The sequence below is a fragment of the Mirounga angustirostris genome, unplaced genomic scaffold, assembly GCF_029215605.1.
Source record: "Mirounga angustirostris isolate CCGP_5_RB_7025 unplaced genomic scaffold, mMirAng1.0.hap1 SCAF_15, whole genome shotgun sequence".
Lineage (NCBI taxonomy): Eukaryota > Metazoa > Chordata > Mammalia > Carnivora > Phocidae > Mirounga > Mirounga angustirostris.
The window spans coordinates 14,054,078-14,072,419 of record NW_026991723.1 but is presented as its reverse complement, the minus strand read 5'-3'; the positions used below and the strand labels follow the sequence as shown (position 1 = coordinate 14,072,419).

The window sequence follows — 18,342 nt, the reverse complement described above, 5'->3', positions numbered from 1 at the left end:
AAGATGGGGATGGTATCTTGGTTGGTGGATTAAGAGTGGAAGTACATTGTAGCTAAAGAATTAAGTATGAACAAAGACCCAGAAATGAGAGATTGCCGAAGGCAGACTTTTATTCCTTTTTTTTTTTTTAAGATTTATTTATTTATTTATGTGAGAGAGCGAGAATGAGAGAGAGATAGAGTACATGAGAGGGGTAGGGTCAGAGGGAGAAGCAGACTCCCCGCCGAGCAGGGAGCCTGATGTGGGACTCGATCCCGGGACTCCAGGATCATGACCTGAGCCGAAGGCAGTCGCCTAACCAACTGAGCCACCCAGGCGCCCCCAGACTTTTATTCTTAAGATTATGTGTGTGCTAATGTTCTCTCTCTCATCCTGTGTTTGGATCACATTGAAGCACTGAGTATTTATTACATACCTATTCCGTGTTTGGCGGCGTCTACTTATGTGTGATATGTTCTTACTACATTTCAGGACTGCTTGGAAGCAGTAATATAGTTTTAGCACTGAGTTGAAGTACAGCGAGAGATTGGGGATCAAGAAGAATAGTGGGACATTTCCTATACCATCGTGGTTAGGGGAACATGGGGCTCTCTACCCTGGAGGTCAGGGCTGCCATGTTCATCTTTTTATCATCAGTACATGCAGAATGACAGGCACATAGTTAGCGCTGGTAAAAATACACTGACTTGTGTCTATCTTAACTTTGGATTTGTGAGTCAGTGGGGAGGTTGATTTTAGTGGGGGAAGTGCCTACTAATGCATCATTTTCTTTCTTGGTTTTTGGTTTAGGTGTTTCTCTCTCAGGCTTCCGGGTAGAGGTTGTGGATGGAGTGAAGCTTCATCTGCTGGATGATGTTAGTAGTTGGAAACCTGGAGACCAGATCGTGGTTGCAAGCACAGACTATTCTATGTACCAAGCAGAGGAGTTTACTCTACTCCCCTGTCCTGAGTGCAACCGCTTCCAGGTCAAAGTCAAAGGTATTGGACTGCTCAGAATCCTTGGCATTTGATTCCTGCAGTCTCCGCGCCGCCCCCCCCCCCCCCCCCCCCCCCGCCCTGCCAACCTTACCCCAAAGCCAAGGTGTCATCACCATCATCATCTGGATATTGAAGATCTTAGCACTGGGGTGCTTTGAACACTAGATCCCAGAGGATGTTAGATAAGAGTAGTTAGAGATCAGTAGTGTTGCTGTTAATGATATGTAGCAGGCAAATCAGTGTTTTTGTGCTCCTTTTTTGTTAAAAAGAAAAAAAATGATGTGGACTAGATGGATTGATTTTTTTTTTCCCCAAGATCCAAGATTCCAACTTCTTTCTTATTAATTTTCTACTATCAAATAATAATCCAATTATCAACTGATTCATATTTACATATGAATTTCTTCTTAATTAAAACAAAATCTCATGGTTTTTTTAAAGATTTTATTTGTTTGACAGAGAGACAGCCAGAGAGGGAACACAAGCAGGGGGAGTGGGAGAGGGAGAAGCAGGCTTCCCGCGGAGCAGGGAGCCCGATGCGGGATCCTGGGATCATGACCTGAGCCGAAGGCAGATGCGTAACGACTGAGCCACCCAGGCGCCCCTAAATCTCATGATTTTTGAGTGCCTACTTCCTTGGCAAAAAAACAGATCTCACTAATATTTAAAATAGAACCAGAAAGGTATTTTCATAGACTACATTTTTTTATCATAAGCTTGAATCACGTTTTTTGAGGGAAAGCAATACGCAGCGAGATCCGTACTGTAAGCTGTGTTTAGGAAGAATTGCTGACATTTACCAGGTACTTACCCTGAGCCACATAATAGGTGAAGCTCCTTTATATGTTGCCTCACTTGTGGAATTTACTATGCATTTCATTTATTACATTGTCTCCCTTCCTTCTGTACTCAAGATTATATACATTTATGATATAAAACCAAAGAGTTTACAGTAACTATTTAATAAGCACACACTCATGGGTAATTTAGAGCTTTGCAGTTTAAGGGAAACAGCTTTTGCTTTAAAAAAAAATAGGACGATTGGCTCACTTGACACTTTCTCTCTGTGCTTCATTCAATGTTGTACTTTTCCTTCTTGATAATATAGAGCATAAGCAGAAAACAAAACCCCAAAAAAACTATGTTACCATCTGGCATTAATTTTGTTTTGGAAATTCCCACTCTTGTTAACAAGTCTACATGATAATGAATCTCCCATGATCTCAACTGCTTGATTTATTTCTATTTTTCCTTCCTGAGTTTATGTAATAAAAACATCAGAGAAAAGCTCATTATTAAAGTGTTTCTAGACTTCCAAAAAGGTGGAAATTTAAAAGAATGCATGCTAATATTAAAATAAGAAGTAAGAAAGATGGTAATGTTTGTAATGTTAATATTTAAATGCATATTAGTTTAGCTTTGAAGTAAAAGCAAGAGTAACTTAATACCTCGTTATCAACATCTACAAAACCATTCATTTTTCTGGATTGATTCACCATGCATTTGGTTCTTCATGTGCCCTCGGGGATTAGAACAAGAGCATATGGACAGGAACCTGAGAGAGTGAGATAGAGAGAGAGAAAGAGGATACTTACATGTATTCCAGAATGTTGGTGCCATTCAGGAGAGGATTAAGCTCCCTATGTGTGGCTTTGACATTGAGTGAGTGGTTAGAGTAAATAATCTTTAAAATCCTTGCTTCCTTGTAGTCTGTGATTCTGAGGTATTAAGGAATGGAAGCAGACAATAAATTTTGGTATCTTAGAATTGCAGAATAAATAGGACTGCCTTTTTGATGTTTCATATGTTCTTTTTTAAAATATTTGTCTCTTGCCCACGTCAACCAGAAGCCCCTCAGTTCCTGCACATGGGTGAGATCACCGATGGTGTAGACATGAGAGCAGAGGTCGGAATTCTCACCCGGAACGTTGTTATCCAAGGAGAGATGGAGGACTCATGCTATGCTGGAAACCAGTGCCAATTCTTTGATTATGATACCTTTGGGGGACATGTCATGGTAGGCAAAAAGATTTAATGAGACTTGGTTGCCAAATACATGTTTGCAATAACTTTCAAGTTTTTTTTTTTAATATTTTAAAAAATTTATTTATTAGAGAGAGAATGAGCAGGGCAGGAAAGAGCAGTAGGAGAGGGAGAAGCTGACTCCCCACTGAGCAGGAAGCCCAACGCCTGGCTCGATCCCAGGACCCTGGGATCATGACCCGAGCTGAAGGCAGACGCTTAACCAACTGAGCCATCTAGGAGCCCCAAAACTTTCAAGTTTTGGAATGAGATCTATATGGATATTAAAAAGAAATCATATTTTAGGGGCGCCTGGGTGGCTCAGTCGTTGGGCGTCTGCCTTCAGCTCAGGTCATGATCCCAGGGTCCTGGGATCGAGCCCCGCATCGGGTTCCCTGCTTGGCGGGAAGCCTGCTTCTCCCTCTCCCTCTCCCACTCCCCCTGCTTCTGTTCCCTCTCTCGCTGTGTCTCTCTCTGTCAAATAAATAAATAAAATCTTAAAAAAAAAATCATATTGTAGTTTTCTACTCAGTGACAGTAAAGAGATTTTGCATAATTAAAAGAGAAAGTTACTATCTTCATGTAGTTGACCTCAACCTGTAGTTAAACCATTTTGTCCCATGCATGCAATCTCTGAAAGGATCAGATGATTCTTTTTGAAAACTTGATATTATGGAAGTGTAAGCAGTAGTAATATCTTTCTATAAAAATATTTTTTGTATGCAGATTTTTATTCTGTAAAAGTACTGAGCACTTACCATATGGTAAGCCTTGCATTGCATACTAACTGATTGGACTTCTGGGCTGCGTTTTGGCTACATGTGTTTTAAAATCAGTTTTTGTTCACTGAGTAGATTATGCTTGTTAACAACATTTCTGTTACACTGTTTACTGACAGTGTTTTTAGTAGTATGATTAAAAATCCAGTGTTTAAAAATAGAATGCTTAAATTGTGGATCACAGAGAAATTTTTTTTTTAAGATTTCATTTATTTATTTGACATAGAGAGAGAGACACACACACACAGCGAGAGAGGGAACACAAGCAGGGGGAGTGGGAGAGGGAGAAGCAGGCTTCCTGCCGAGCAGGGAGCCCAATATGGGGCTCGATCCCAGGACCCTGGGATCATGACCTGAGCCGAAGGCAGATGCTTAATGGACTGAGCCACCCAGGCACCCCACAGAGAAATTTTTAAAAAGAATTGAAGTAAATAATATTATGTGCTAGAACATTGAGGGAAAATTTACAGATAACTATTTATCAAACTATGGTGGAGTTTATAGAAATGAAAGAACAAGACAAGACTGGAAATGACCAAAATATTTGAACAGATCAAAACACGTTACATATATAGAAATCATTTCTGTAGCTCTTCTGGTTACATTTCCTTTTATTACTAATTAGAAGCTATTTTTATGGCTCTTGAAAGTATTCACTTATGTTAAGAAGCATTTGCTGGGGTGTCTGGCTGGCTCAGTCAGTAGAGCATGCGACTCTTGATCTGAGGGTCGTGAGTTTGTGTCCCACGTTGGGCATGGAGATTACTTAGAAGAAAAAAAAAAAAGCATTTGCTAAATTAGTAACTGGAGATCCAGGAAAGCCGGGTGCCAAAGAAAAGAAATATTTTAATATGCATTCCCCTTTAGACATTTTCTATTAGAAGCGTTTTTTTTTTGCGGGGCGCCTGGGTGGCTCAGTCGTTAAGCGTCTGCCTTCAGCTCAGGTCATGGTCCCAGGGTCCTGGGATCGAGCCCCGCATCGGGCTCCCTGCTCTGCGGGAAGCCTGCTTCTCCCTCTCCCACTCCCCCTGCTTGTGTCCCCTCTCTCGCTGTGTCTCTCTCTGTCAAATAAATTTTAAAAAAATCTTAAAAAAAAAAAAAAAAAGAAACATTTTTTTGCTACTTGAATATTCCAAAGTGTATCGGCTTGATTTCAGTTATCTTGTCCTACAGATAAAGAAAAATTTCACTTCCGTCCATCTTTCTTACGTGGAATTGAAACACATGGGTCAGCAGCAGCTGGGGCGGTATCCTGTTCATTTTCACCTGTGTGGAGACGTGGATTACAAGGGGGGGTACAGACACGCGACATTTGTGGATGGCTTATCTATTCATCACAGCTTCTCCCGCTGCATCACTGTGCATGGGACAAATGGTCTGCTGGTACGTAGCCTCTCACCACATGGATGCATATTAACTCTCCTGCATTGTCACAACCTCTCCATTCGGTGTAACTAAGCTCTTGTAGCGCATGCCTTACTCTAGCCTCCTTTTCCTGAGAATTCTGGCGTTTTCTCTGTGAAGAGATGGATAACACCTGGCATTTGGCTCTACCCCTTCAGTTAAGATGAAAACTTCTCTTTGCATCTGTACCAAGTGTGCCGTGTAGATAGCACTTGTCATTTAAACCACAGTCCCTCATGTTACCATTGACATGACACACTTGTGTTTTTGCAGATTAAAGACACAATCGGATTTGACACACTGGGTCATTGTTTCTTTTTGGAAGATGGTGTCGAACAGAGAAATACTTTGTTCCACAATCTGGGCCTCCTCACCAAACCCGGCACCCTCCTCCCCACTGATAGGAATAACTCCATGTGCACCACCATGCGAGACAAAGTGTTCGGCAATTACGTCCCTGTGCCCTCCACGGACTGCATGTGAGTAACTGGCAGAGAGAAACACTCATATGTGCGGGTCAAGGCCTTTAACTTTGTTTCTTTTTTAAAGATTTTATTTATTTGAGCGAGAGAATGAGATAGAGAGAGAGAGCATGAGAGGGAGGGGGGAGGGTCCGAGGGAGAAGCAGACTCCCTGGCGAGCAGGGAGCCCGATGCGGGACTCGATCCCGGGACTCCAGGATCATGACCTGAGCCGAAGGCAGTCGCTTAACCGACTGAGCCACCCGGGCGCCCAAGGCCTTTAACTTTGTGGGGAAGATGTTTGGGGGAGGTTTTTTGAGTGGGCAGGATTTTTGCATGACTCCTGTTTAAGTCACTTTTAAAAAATGCCTTGCAGGGCTGTTTCAACTTTCTGGATTGCTCATCCCAACAATAACCTGATTAGTAATGCAGCTGCAGGCTCGCAGGTAAGTAACGTTAAATGCTTTCTTTTTTTCTTTTTTCTTTTTTTTTAAAGATTTTTATTTATTTATTTGACAGAGAGACACAGCGAGAGAGGGAACACAAGCAGGGGGGTGGGGGAGGGAGAAGCAGGCTTCCCGCGGAGCAGGGAGCCCAATGCGGGGCTCGATCCCAGGACCCTGGGATCATGACCTGAGCTGAAGGCAGACGCTCAACCAACTGAGCCACCCAGGCGCCCCGTTAAATGCTTTCAGTTGTTTGGTCTTCGTGTTTAGAAGTATTCTGGTGTATATGGATGTAATGTCATGTGTGACAATCTAGCTCAAGCGTGGCATTGTTTTCTATACTGCTTATTTCACTGAAAGCAGGATATGGTTGAGATGCTTTTTTGTTTCTTCTGCATCATCCATGCCAGTTAGTATTTATGAGTGTGGTAACATGGATGCCAAATGGAGGAAAAGAGGTGGGCTGATGGGTGGGGTTATTGGACCTTCAGAGTGCATTTGTAGTGAATCGTGTGCAATCTTTCTGGCTTCTCATCTTCAAGACATGCATGGCCAAGTGCCTCATCATTTCAGTTTTTAATTTGATGAACAAAGAAAGCCTTAGCTTTTCTTTATGGGAATGGATTATTCTGTAGAACATTATGACGGGGGTCATTCTGGTCAAAGTGTATATCCTTTTGTTCAGTGCAGGGATCATACACACTTTGGGGCTTCATCTCCTTGGTAAAGCAGCTAAACTCTGTGCCTTAAATTAACTGTTTGTCTTGAATTTCAGAGACATGCACACACACAAGAATAACTTAAGGGAATAAATGAACTTTTTTTTTTTTTTAAAGATTTTATTTATTTATTTGAGACAGAGAGAATGAGAAAGAGAGAGCACATGAGAGGGGGGAGGGTTAGAGGCAGAAGCAGACTCCCTGCCGAGCAGGGAGCCCGATGCGGGACTCGATCCAGGGACTCCAGGATCATGACCTGAGCCGAAGGCAGTCGCTTAACCAACTGAGCCACCCAGGCGCCCTAAATGAACTATTTTTGGATGGCAGAAATGTCTCCTGGAGAAACTTGGGAGAGATTTACATTTATAGTTGAGTGTGATTTAAAACTGTTAATTTATAATGAAAAGTGAATCTTGAAGACATTATACTATTATGATTATATCTGTGCTGCACACTGTAGTACAGAAATATGAGCTTTGTAGCAGTGCCTATTCATATTTATATATTGTGGCTATTAAAATTTTTAAAAGGAAAGAGATACCTAGCATTATTTCCCAGGACCAAGTAAAAGATTAGTGGAAGGGAGTATTTCTTCCAGATAACTAGGATACGGGCATCACTGGGTGATGGTGGAATTCACTTCCGTGCTTTTCCTTAAAAACATAAAACATAAAATTCTTTTTTTTCCTAGATTTTATTTATTTATTTGAGAGAGTGAGAGAGACAGCACAAGTGGGGTGAGGGGCAGAGGGAGAAGCAGGCTCCCCGCTGAGCAGAGAGCCCGATGTGGGACTCGATCCCAGGACCCTGGGATCATGACCTGAGCTGAAGGCAGATGCTTAACCCACTGAGCCACCCAGGCGCCCAAAACATAAAATTCTTACTTAACAGGGCAGAGACTTGGACATGTAATCATTTCAGCTTTCCATCCATTAGTTTTTTGTCAAATGTTTGTTGAGCCTCTATCAAGTTTGTGCTGAGAGTTTCTAATTAGAAGATGAGTTTTGGAGCCAAGAGGGCCACGGGTTTGATACACAGCCTTACCCTGGGATCATCTTCTGATCTGTGTTACATTTCAAATGAACACCCAGAGCAGAGGTTCCTTTCAGCTTGTTTCAGAAGTCATGGGTTGAAGATGAAAGCCAATTGCAAATGGTTCATGAAAAAATGTAAGGTGAGGTTGCCAGAAACCCTTCCTGGGGCTCATGTGGGATGAGAAGAAAGCGGGTCTCTCGTTTTCCATCTTTTTTTTTTTTTTAAAGATTTTATTTATTTATATGACAGAGAGAGACAGAACAGGAACACAAGCAGGGGGAGTGGGAGAGGGAGAAGCAGGCTTCCCGCAGAGCAGGGAGCCCGATGCGGGGCTCGATCCCAGGACCCTGGGATCACGACCCGAGCCGAAGGCAGATGCTTAACGACTGAGCCACCCAGGCACCTTCTCGTTTTCCATCTTATATTCGTTCTTCTTCCTTGTCATTCTGTGAGTTCTTTCTTTTCTTTCTAGAAAAACTGTTCCAGTAAAACTCATGTTTTGGCAAGGATTTTCCTCCCAAAATAAACCAAACTCTTTCTTCTTGTACGTTTCCACTGCCTTTTACAAAGCTCCCTTTACCTGTTTTGACACCACAGTGTTTAACAGGAAACAGTTGCTACCCCCTTGATGCCCCCCCACCCCCTCCCCAGACTCCATTGCGTCCTGGGAGGGTTTTCTCTACCCTCAGCTTTTAGGGCTGTGGTATGGAGCATTCAGGTCTTCTACTGTGCTCTGTTTTGTGCCCCAAAGAGTAGAGGAGGCAAAGACTTTTTTTCAGGGTAGTTTGTTTTATTAACACCCATCTCTAAACCTATATCATGGAAAAATGTTAAATATTGCATTCATTTTGGTGGGTAGGTGTATATGCTTCCCTCAGTTCATCTCTCTATGCTTCTAAATTTTTTTTTTTTTTTTAAGATTTTATTTATTTGCGAGAGAGAGAATGAGAGACAGAGAGCGTGAGAGGGAGGAGGGTCAGAGGGAGAAGCAGACTCCCTGCTGAGCAGGGAGCCCGATGTGGGACTCGATCCCAGGACTCCAGGATCATGACCTGAGCCGAAGGCAGTCGCTTAACCAACTGAGCCACCCAGGCACCCTCTCTATGATTCTAAAAAACTTTGTTACAATGAATGTAATACCCAATACATATATTTTAGTTCTCTATTTTTCATCAGACTATGAATTCTTTGAGAATAGCCTTACTCCACACCTGGCACAGAGTGGTCACTAAACAAATGTTTGCCAAAAGTGAATCTATAGCATACGTTTTGGACTGTATGTTAAAGTATGAACAACCTATTCAATCAAAGTTCTATTGCTTGAACTTGTTCTTCGCATGGGGCTGGTTTTTAATTAAACCATACAATAAAAAAAAAAACCAAAACCACTTGTCGTGGGGAGTAAGACCACTAATTTTGATTTTTGTATCTCATTTTGAGGGTCAAAAATTGTGAAAACTGCTCTGTTAGTGCTGTTAGGTCAGTAATACTGAAAGTGAACAGACAGGATCCAGACTGAGACAGCATCCTGATTCATGCGTGTGGTGGTTTTTTCTCTTTGGCAAAAACTTGCCTTGGGAAAGGAAGGGCATTGGAGTTGTTTGAAAGAAGTCAGTGAGCTCTGCGTGTTGGCGGATAGTTGTTTAATGAGTATGACTCATCTGTTGATCAGGTTTGGAGGTAAACAGAAAAACGCTCCTATTGCTAAAAGGCCGTGCTGTCCGAGGCACACGGAAGGAAGGAAGGCTTGTTTCGTTATAATTCTGCATAACTTTTGAACGTAGATAATGACGGGAAAAGTATATTTTGAAAATGAGTTTTGGTATCAGCCAATTATTTCTATCCAGTACTGCAAGTAGAATTAAATTTGTTTTTTTTAAAGCATGATTATAATGACTTTGAGGGGGCTAGATGAGTGCACAACTTTCATAGTCAATTCTGAGCCCGAAACAATGAAAAATTAGTGTTGAAAAGATTCAGTTTGCTTACGAAGCACTTAGTTCATTGAGCATGTTTCCTAGAGTGGCTTTATAAAGTAAGGCTTTTAATGATCTTGCCCTTTTAATGACAGGATGCTGGAATATGGTATTTATTCCACAAGGAACCTACGGGAGAATCCAGTGGATTGCAACTCTTAGCAAAACCAGAACTCACTCCGTTGGGTATATTTTATAACAACAGGGTCCATTCAAGTTTTAAGGTAGGTTCCTAGGTTTTAACAAAATCAGTTCATGTGATTTCCAGGGTGAAGGATGGAATGCTGAGAAATACAAGTGAGAAATGTCAGTTTTTGGTAAAACTTGTCACCAGAAAAAGTAATTTGTGATTAAAATAGACCCATAACCCTTCCACATTCAGGATTATGTACAGTATCCCATTTATACATGCACAGGCATGTCCACCAACAAAACGCATGTGCATACAATCTGAATAATTATAATGATGCACTTGATCCCTGTGCCCTCGTCCCCTCCCTCATTCCTTCCCTCCCTCCCTCTCACCTTCTTTTCAATGGTTAATACCATGTTTTGAGGATGTACACATTAGATAAGAAGCACACTTTCTCTCTTCTCTCAGTTCACAGTGTCAGTAGAACTTCCTCTTGGGCATTTAATCCTGATTATGTAGTAAAATATTATTTACGGTATTTGACCTAACTTAAAATGATGCAGATAAGTAAATGGAAGGCCACTTAGGAAGTCCAGTTTCCATGATATTTAGCATTCATCCCCACCCTCGAGTGATAACTTATATTTGCCTCATTTTGTACTCAACAGGCACTTTGATATTTTCATTTATATGATTCAGTGCCCAGATTCTTTACCCTGATGTGATGTGATCCACATCAAAGTTCAATTAATACTTCCCATTTCCGATACTGAGAGGATCCTTTAGAAACCTAAGTGTGCTGTAATTTGATGAGTGGGATCACTTGAAGACTTGAGAGAGCAAAAAACCTTAGTCAGAATTATGTTTTTTGTGAGCTGAGTAGCTGATTAAAGCTAATCATTGTTGAGAGTACCATTTCAAAGTGGAAGTCCTCAAAATTTTCTAATTATGTGATATAAAAAACATCTCATTCTAATTAATTTTTTAATGTCATATGCCATGAGGACATGTAATTATTAATTATAAGAATACGAGGCCTAAATTATGAGTAGATGATTAGGTTTTAACTTGTTTATTTGGGCTGACTGTCCAGAATGATACTTTATAGCTAAGGGAAACTGACCCCTGGGAGTCCTCTGAGAGTAACCTGTCATCTTTGGATCAGTCGTCAGTCCAGCAACACTGACCCTTCTGCTGTGGTTGCTCATGCCCCCAAATCTGTATCTAGTCCAGGTCAGTCACGTCTGTCTGAGCACCAACCGAGTACCATCTGGATGTCTCAGGGACATACAAGTAACATGTGTCCAAAACTAAAAATCCTTATTTTTATCCTCACACCAATTCCCCTAGCTCTGTTTCACCGAATGAAACCACTGGTTTCCCCATTGCCCAAACTTAGAAACATACGAATCTTTATCACTCCCTTTCCCTCACCCTTAGACATTTTGTTAATTCCTAAAGCATATCAGACCTCGTGAAGAAGTCTTGCTCTATCCATTTTCCCCCGTTAACTAGGCTGGCACAGATCTAGGTCACCTTAATTTTTCTTCTGGATTATCGAGGTCATGTCTTACCTTATCTCTTATCTCTCTTTTTGTCCCTTTCTTTTTTCTTTTTTTAAATTATTTATTTATTTATTTATTTAAATTCAAGTTAAGTAACATAGAGTGTATTATTCATTTCAGAGGTAGAACTTAGTGATTCATCAGTTGCATAGAACACCCAGTGCGCATTCCATTGAGTGCCCTCCTAAATATCCATCACCCAGTTACCCAGTTTTTGTCCCCTTCTAATCCATTATCCATCCTGTTGGCTAGAGCATTCCTTCTTAACATACAGTTAATTACGTTGCCTTTGTTAAAAGTCCCATTGAATTGATTTTTTTTTTTTTTAAAGATTTTATTTATTTATTTGACAGAGAGAGAGATAGCGAGAGCAGGAACACAAGCAGGGGGAGTGGGAGAGCGAGAAGGAGGCTTCCTGCCCAGCAGGGAGCCCGATGTGGGACTCGATCCCAGGACCCTGGGATCATGACCTGAGCCAAAGGCAGACACCCAGCGACTGAGCCACCCAGGCACCCCGTTGAATTGATTCTAATGTATCGACTCTACATCGTCCACCATTATTTGCTTCTCTTTAGCCTTCTTCCTTGCCATTCCTCCCTCCATACGTTTCCTGTGAGTCCATCTGAGACTTTCTTCTCAGATGTGCCATGCTCTCCCTCACCTCCAGGCTTTTTGTACAAACGATATCCCTGAGTACTTTCCTCTGGGCTCTTCAGCTGCTTCCCATGCAGTCCCTGCCCTTCATCCCAACCCATTCTTTTTTGTGGCTGTGTCCTCCCCATCCTTCCTGATTCAGCTTTAGGAGGTCACTGCTTTGCGGGGACCTCCCCTGCACGCTGTGTCTCCCACCTATGAGAAAGATCTCATGTGGTGCCTCTCTTCTGTGTTGCTAAAGCATCGTCTACTTCCTTCATCATATGCTTATCATACTGGATTGTAATTGTTTATTTTTATTTTTTTTTAAAGATTTTATTTATTTATTTGAGAGAGAGAGTGAGAGAGAGAAAGAGCACAAGAGGGGGGAGCGGGAGAGGGAGAAGCAGACTCCCCGCCGAGCAGGGAGCCCGATGCGGGACTCGATCCCGGGACTCCAGGATCATGACCTGAGCCGAAGGCAGTCGCTTAACCAACTGAGCCACCCAGGCGCCCTGTAATTGTTTATTTAACTGCACATCTTCCTGCTAGTTTATATGTCAGCAACAGCAAAGACAATGGCTTTCTTGTTAATGTCTAATGCTTGGTGCCTCCCATAAGGTAGGCACTAAATAAATATTTGTTGAATGACTAAGTAAAATTATATTAAGTAAAATATCCAGAAAAGTAATTGTTTTCATAAAACCTTTGCTGTTTGTTCCTTTCGCCTCTTTTTGGTGGATGTGAGAAGCTGCAACTGACTTTCATGAATCCTTATATATGTGTAGATTGAGTCTTTAGGATTCACATTCATTTCGGTCCATTATTATATTTTCCAGGCTGGCTTGTTTATTGACAAAGGCGTCAAAACAACTAATGCTAGTGCAGCAGACCCAAGGGAGTACCTCTGTTTGGATAACAGTGCCAGGTAGGGCTCATCGTCGGACCTCACGCTCCAGCCATATCTTGCCAAAGCAAAACTTCCTGAGTTAAGCCACTGTGCTCTCTGCTCCACTAACACATTTATTATTATTATTATTTTTAAAGATTTTATTTATTTATTTGAGAGAGAGAGAATGAGAGACAGCACGAGAGGGAAGAGGGTCAGAGGGAGAAGCAGGCTCCCCACTGAGCGGGGAGCCCGATGCGGGACTCGATCCTGGGACTCCAGGATCATGACCTGAGCCGAAGGCAGTTGTTTAACCAACTGAGCCACCCAGGCGCCCCCACATTTATTATTTTTATTTAATTATTCAATTTATTTTTTAAAAGATTTTATTTATTTCAGAGAGAGAGCACAGGAGAGCATGAGCGGGGGAGGGGGGTGCGGGCAGAGAGGGAGAAGCAGGCTCCCCGCTGAGCAGGGGGCCGGATCCGGGGCTCGATCCTGGGACTCCAGGATCGTGACGTGAGCCAAAGGCAGACAGACGCTCAACCAACTGAGCCACCCATGCGCCCCTCTGCTAACACATTTAAACTGAAGTCCTCAAAGTTTGCAGGAGGGCATTAGGAATATATTTTTTTCTGCTGTTCTAAGTCCTGCGGCTGATGTGTTTATTTTAAAATCTTACTGAGATGCCAAAGAAGTCAGTACTTTCTCCATTTTTTTCACAGTTGTAAATTGATCTTAGAGAGAGACGCAGAATGAGAAAGAAAAAGGAGAGGGAGGTGTGAAAAACTGGGTCTACCTTTGGCCTAAAGTAGAGCATGATTCCTTGAAAAAACGAGCTAAGATGTTTTAGTGTCATTCCTGAAAACCAAGGCATGTAGAATTTATTGTTAGTGGTCAAAATGGAGCATTGCACTGCGTGTATTTCACAGGGAAAGGTCTTGAACTTGATGAGCAAGCTAGTTTGGTTCAGTTGTCTGTAGGCTCAGAGTCCCATCATTGCTGGGCTCTATGTTATTCTCTTTTATAACCGCAAAATGTGGTTGGAATAGGGAGAACATTTTAACAAAGTTCTCTTCCGTGCTAAATAAGAGCCAAAATAAATAACGTGTCTCCAGTGGAAATAAGAGTTTCTGGAAAAGAGATAGCAACTTAAAGTCCTATTCAGCAGAAACTGCATACGTGTTATTTTCCTTATACTTCAAGTTGACTGACCGACATCCGGTTTTGAAAGGGTGCTAGATTTAATAGGCTCTGTTGATAGACATTTAAGAAAAAGATACCAGGCCCTGTTGTTCATGAGGGAATAAGATAAGAGCCACACTGTGGGTTGGTGAGTGCATTTAAGTGCGAGGCAGTGTTCTTCCAACCCAGTAATAAGGCATGAGGTCAGGAGAAAACTGGGCAAAGTACAGTTAGTAAAATTACTCATCAGGATTCCTTAAAGGTCAAGTTGAGCCTGAAATATCTTCAGGCAATGATCAGATGGCGTTTGAGAAGCCAAGAAACTACGGACATGATTTAAATAAAACACAAGTTACCAGACACGTAATAGCCAAGTAAGATATGAAATAGGGAAAGAGGAGATGAACTTAAAAAAGAAAAAGGAGCGTAGAGATGACAACCAATGATGAACCAAGAAGAGAATAGTAACTGGCAAAACAAAGAAATCTTTGCTGGCAGGACACTCCTGCTTTTTTAAGAGTTTATTTTAACTGGTAGAACTAATAGTGTGTACTTTACTTAGCATTAACAGAAAGATCCTTAAACACAACACAGTTGACTCTCTTCCCTGCCCTAAAAAATGATGTGTGAGTGTATGAGTGGATGGATGAGAATATATATATTTCAGAATTCATTAGAATTCTGAATTAGACTTGACAATAAAACAATTTATCCATAATGGCCTGAGTTCTTTACTGGGTATGTGTATATGATATGATGATGATGGTAGTTTTTTCTCTGCTCTTTATTATTTCTCTTGCCAGTTTATAAATGCACACATATTGGGAATTAGACTCCATTTGGAAGTTGTTATTGAAAAGAACTGATTATAGAAGATGAGTAACAAGACATTTGGCAGCTGGTGTATACATTTAATTTTGTATAAACTAATGTGTAGACTATGCCCACATGCATTCATGCAGTCCAGACATGAGTAAAAATGACAAAACTCTTAACACAATGAGTAAAAAGCCAGCCCATGAATTAAACATCAGGCTCATGGGATCCAGAAGATTTTAGTCTGTTCAACAAAGGAGAAGTTGACTCAACAGTTAATCAGATGAGCCTTTCCTTGTGTCTTCAAGATCTGAAATGACAGGCATCCAAATATGGGAAATTGTAACCCAAGAAAACTCTTGGTTTGAGATTGGGACATTTCATCCAAAGGAATGAAAGAGCATGAAAACCAACTAGTATTTAAAGCCGTGGACAATTAAGGGAGGTTGGAAAGCATGCGGAAAGCTCATGAATGAGGATGATGAAAAATTGGGAAAGATAGCTATCATCTACACATCAAGTAGGAAAGAGGTTGAAAATAAAGAGTATCCAAGCAAGTGGTCAACAGTTGATTTATATGGATAGGAATTTCAGAAAAGGGGCATCTGGGTGGCTCAGTCATTAAGCATCTGCCTTCGGCTCAGGTCATGATCCCAGGGTCCTGGGATCGAGCCCCGCATCGGGCTCCCTGCTTAGCAGGAAGCCTGCTTCTCCCTCTCCCACTCCCTCTGCTTGTGTTCCCTCTCTGGCTGTGTCTCTCTCTGTCAAATAAATGAATAAAATCTTAAAAAAAAAAAAGGAATTTCAGAAAAGACAAGATGGCAGCACAGTGTTGCCTTATGATACTTTCTTTTTTTTGCCTGCTTTTAGAACACTGTATAGTTTTCTTTCCAGAACTCTTTTGTTTGCTTGATATTGCGTAATGACTGCGAATCTGTTTTCCAGCAAGCACAATGCCAGAGAGTGGGTGATGGCCTAGAGTCAGACTTTTCACCCCTTAGGTCAGAGCTATTTAGTGTAAGGGGTCATATACACAGTCGAAGGGCGGATATAACGCTTGCCAGATTGGTCTCCTGTGGTCCATTGTCTACAATCCTTTCACCACGTAGCAGCTAGTGACCAGTTTAAAAAAAAAAAAAAAAGTGAAATCTAGTTGTATCACTTCTTTGCTTCCCTGTTTCTGAAGACAGTCCATCACATCTATCTGTCTCTTTCTATTTATCCACCTGCTTTTTTGAGGTATGATTACTATGTAACTGTGCATATTTAATGTATACAATTCGGGGAGTTTGGGGATAGGTATACAACCATGAAACCATCACCACCGTCAAGGTCATAGACCTAGCCATCACCTCCCAAAGTTTTCTCTCATATCCTTTACCATTTTAAAAATTTAAGAATATTTTTTATGTATCTGTGGTAAGAGCATTTACCCTAAGATCTACACTCCGAGCAAATGTTAAGTGCACAATAGAGGATTATTAGCTATGGGCACCAGGCTGTATGGTAGATCCTTAGAATTTATTTTGCACAGGGGCGCCTGGGTGGCTCACTCAGTTAAGCATCTGACTTGATTTCGGCTCAGGTCATGATCTCAGTGTCATGAGATCGAGCCCTGTGTGGGGCTCTTGCTGAGCATGGAGACTGTTTGAGATTCTCTTTCTCCCTCTCCCTCTGCCCCTCCCAGCCTTGGCACATGCGCACGTGCTCTCTCTAAAAAAAAAAAAAATAGAATTTTTTATCTTGCATAAGTAAAATTTTGTACCCTTTGGCCATCACCTCCCTGTATCCTGCTCCCCCCAGGCCCTCACAGCTATTATTCTATGCTCCACTTTTCCCACTGCATTTAGAATAAAGAATCACATCCTTGCCTGGCACATGCTCAGCTCTCTATCCTCTGCCCCATGCTTTTTCTTTATCTTCTTCTTTTTTAAAGATTTTATTTATTTGAGAGAGAGAGAGCACAAGCAGGGGGAGTGGGAGAGGGAGAAGCAGCCTCCACCCTGAGCAGGGAGTCAGATGTGGGACTCAATCCCAGGACCCCGGGATCCTGGGATTTTTTTTTTTTGGGGGTCCTTGTAAGTGTTCTAGAAAGAAGAGAATAAAGAAGGTAAATTCAGTCTCTGTAATGAATAAGTTAATTAAATACAATCTGTCTTAAATTTAGGCATGTTTAAGATCTTGAACAGTTTTATCTCTGTATCTAAAACATTTCACCAGCACACAACTCAGATAATATTCTAGTTCACATATATGTATGTTGAAATATCTGATGAATTTATTCAGTATGTTTTAAAGAAAATTTTTTTTAAAGATTTTATTTATTTGAGAGAGAGAGAATGAGAGACAGAGAGCATGAGAGGGAGGAGGGTCAGAGGGAGAAGCAGACTCCCCGCCGAGCAGGGAGCCCGATGAGGGACTCGATCCCCGGACTCCAGGATCATGACCTGAGCCGAAAGCAGTCGCTTAACCAACTGAGCCACCCAGGCGTCCCTCAGGACGTTTATATTAGTGTCATGTAGCTTAAGAATTTATGAAAACATACCAGATTTCCTGGTCTGAGGGTTTTTTGTTTGTTTTGAAATGGTTTTCATGTTTAGAATGTTCTGCAGTATCCCATTCTATAAGTTGATTTAAAAAAATAAGAATTTATGAAAGTAGTTCTCTGGAATCTTACATAAGTAAACGTAAATTTTTTTTTCAATATCTGAAATACAAATAATGAATTTGTAAGTTGTGCCTTAAGATTTTGTTTATTTGTTTTGGTCAATATAAATCCTGCCTTTTGACACTTAAGCTTAAAATTGTAAATAGTTGGTTTCTAGTGCCTTTTTAAAAAGTTCTTTTTTTTTTTTTTTTTTAAACCCCAAGGTTTAGGCCTCATCAGGATGCAGACCCTGAAAAGCCACGTGTTGCTGCTTTAATTGACAGGCTCATTTCTTTTAAAAATAATGACAACGGAGCTTGGGTCAGAGGGGGAGACATTGTCGTTCAGAATTCAGCGTAGGTATTCTCTGCAAAGTCATTATCTGATAACACCGATGTATGTATGAATTTATTTATTTATTTATTTATTTATTTATTTTTGATGTATTTATTTTTTAAAGCTATTAAAAAAAAAAACCCAGTGTACTAAAAGTACAGTGCTAGTTTCTGGAATTCTATTAGTATTATTATTATTTTTAAGTTTATTTATTTTTAATAATCTCCATACTCAACGTGGGGCTCGAACTCACAACCCTGCGATCCAAGAGTTGCCTGCTCTTCTGCCTGAGCCAGCCAGATGCCCCTGGAATCATAT

The 18,342-nt window shown here is 41.2% G+C and overlaps 1 protein-coding gene across 7 annotated transcripts in view; it reads left to right on the top strand.

The window, feature by feature from the left end:
• CEMIP2 (cell migration inducing hyaluronidase 2) overlaps window positions 1-18,342 on the top strand; it is an 83,805-nt gene that overhangs the window by 34,182 nt on the left and 31,281 nt on the right. For 6 of the 7 annotated variants that reach the window (XR_010407812.1, XM_064579754.1, XM_064579757.1 and 3 more), the window contains 8 exons: window positions 790-978; window positions 2,826-2,995; window positions 4,953-5,162; window positions 5,457-5,662; window positions 6,021-6,090; window positions 9,916-10,044; window positions 12,991-13,079; window positions 17,913-18,044. Coding sequence is in view for 6 of the 7 variants with exons in the window: in XM_064579754.1 (XP_064435824.1) it covers window positions 790-978; window positions 2,826-2,995; window positions 4,953-5,162; window positions 5,457-5,662; window positions 6,021-6,090; window positions 9,916-10,044; window positions 12,991-13,079; window positions 17,913-18,044 (1,195 nt within the window). In the remaining variant the exon portion in view is untranslated. The remainder of the gene's footprint in view (window positions 1-789; window positions 979-2,825; window positions 2,996-4,952; window positions 5,163-5,456; window positions 5,663-6,020; window positions 6,091-9,915; window positions 10,045-12,990; window positions 13,080-17,912; window positions 18,045-18,342) is intronic. The other variant, XM_064579756.1, reaches the window with a different exon arrangement.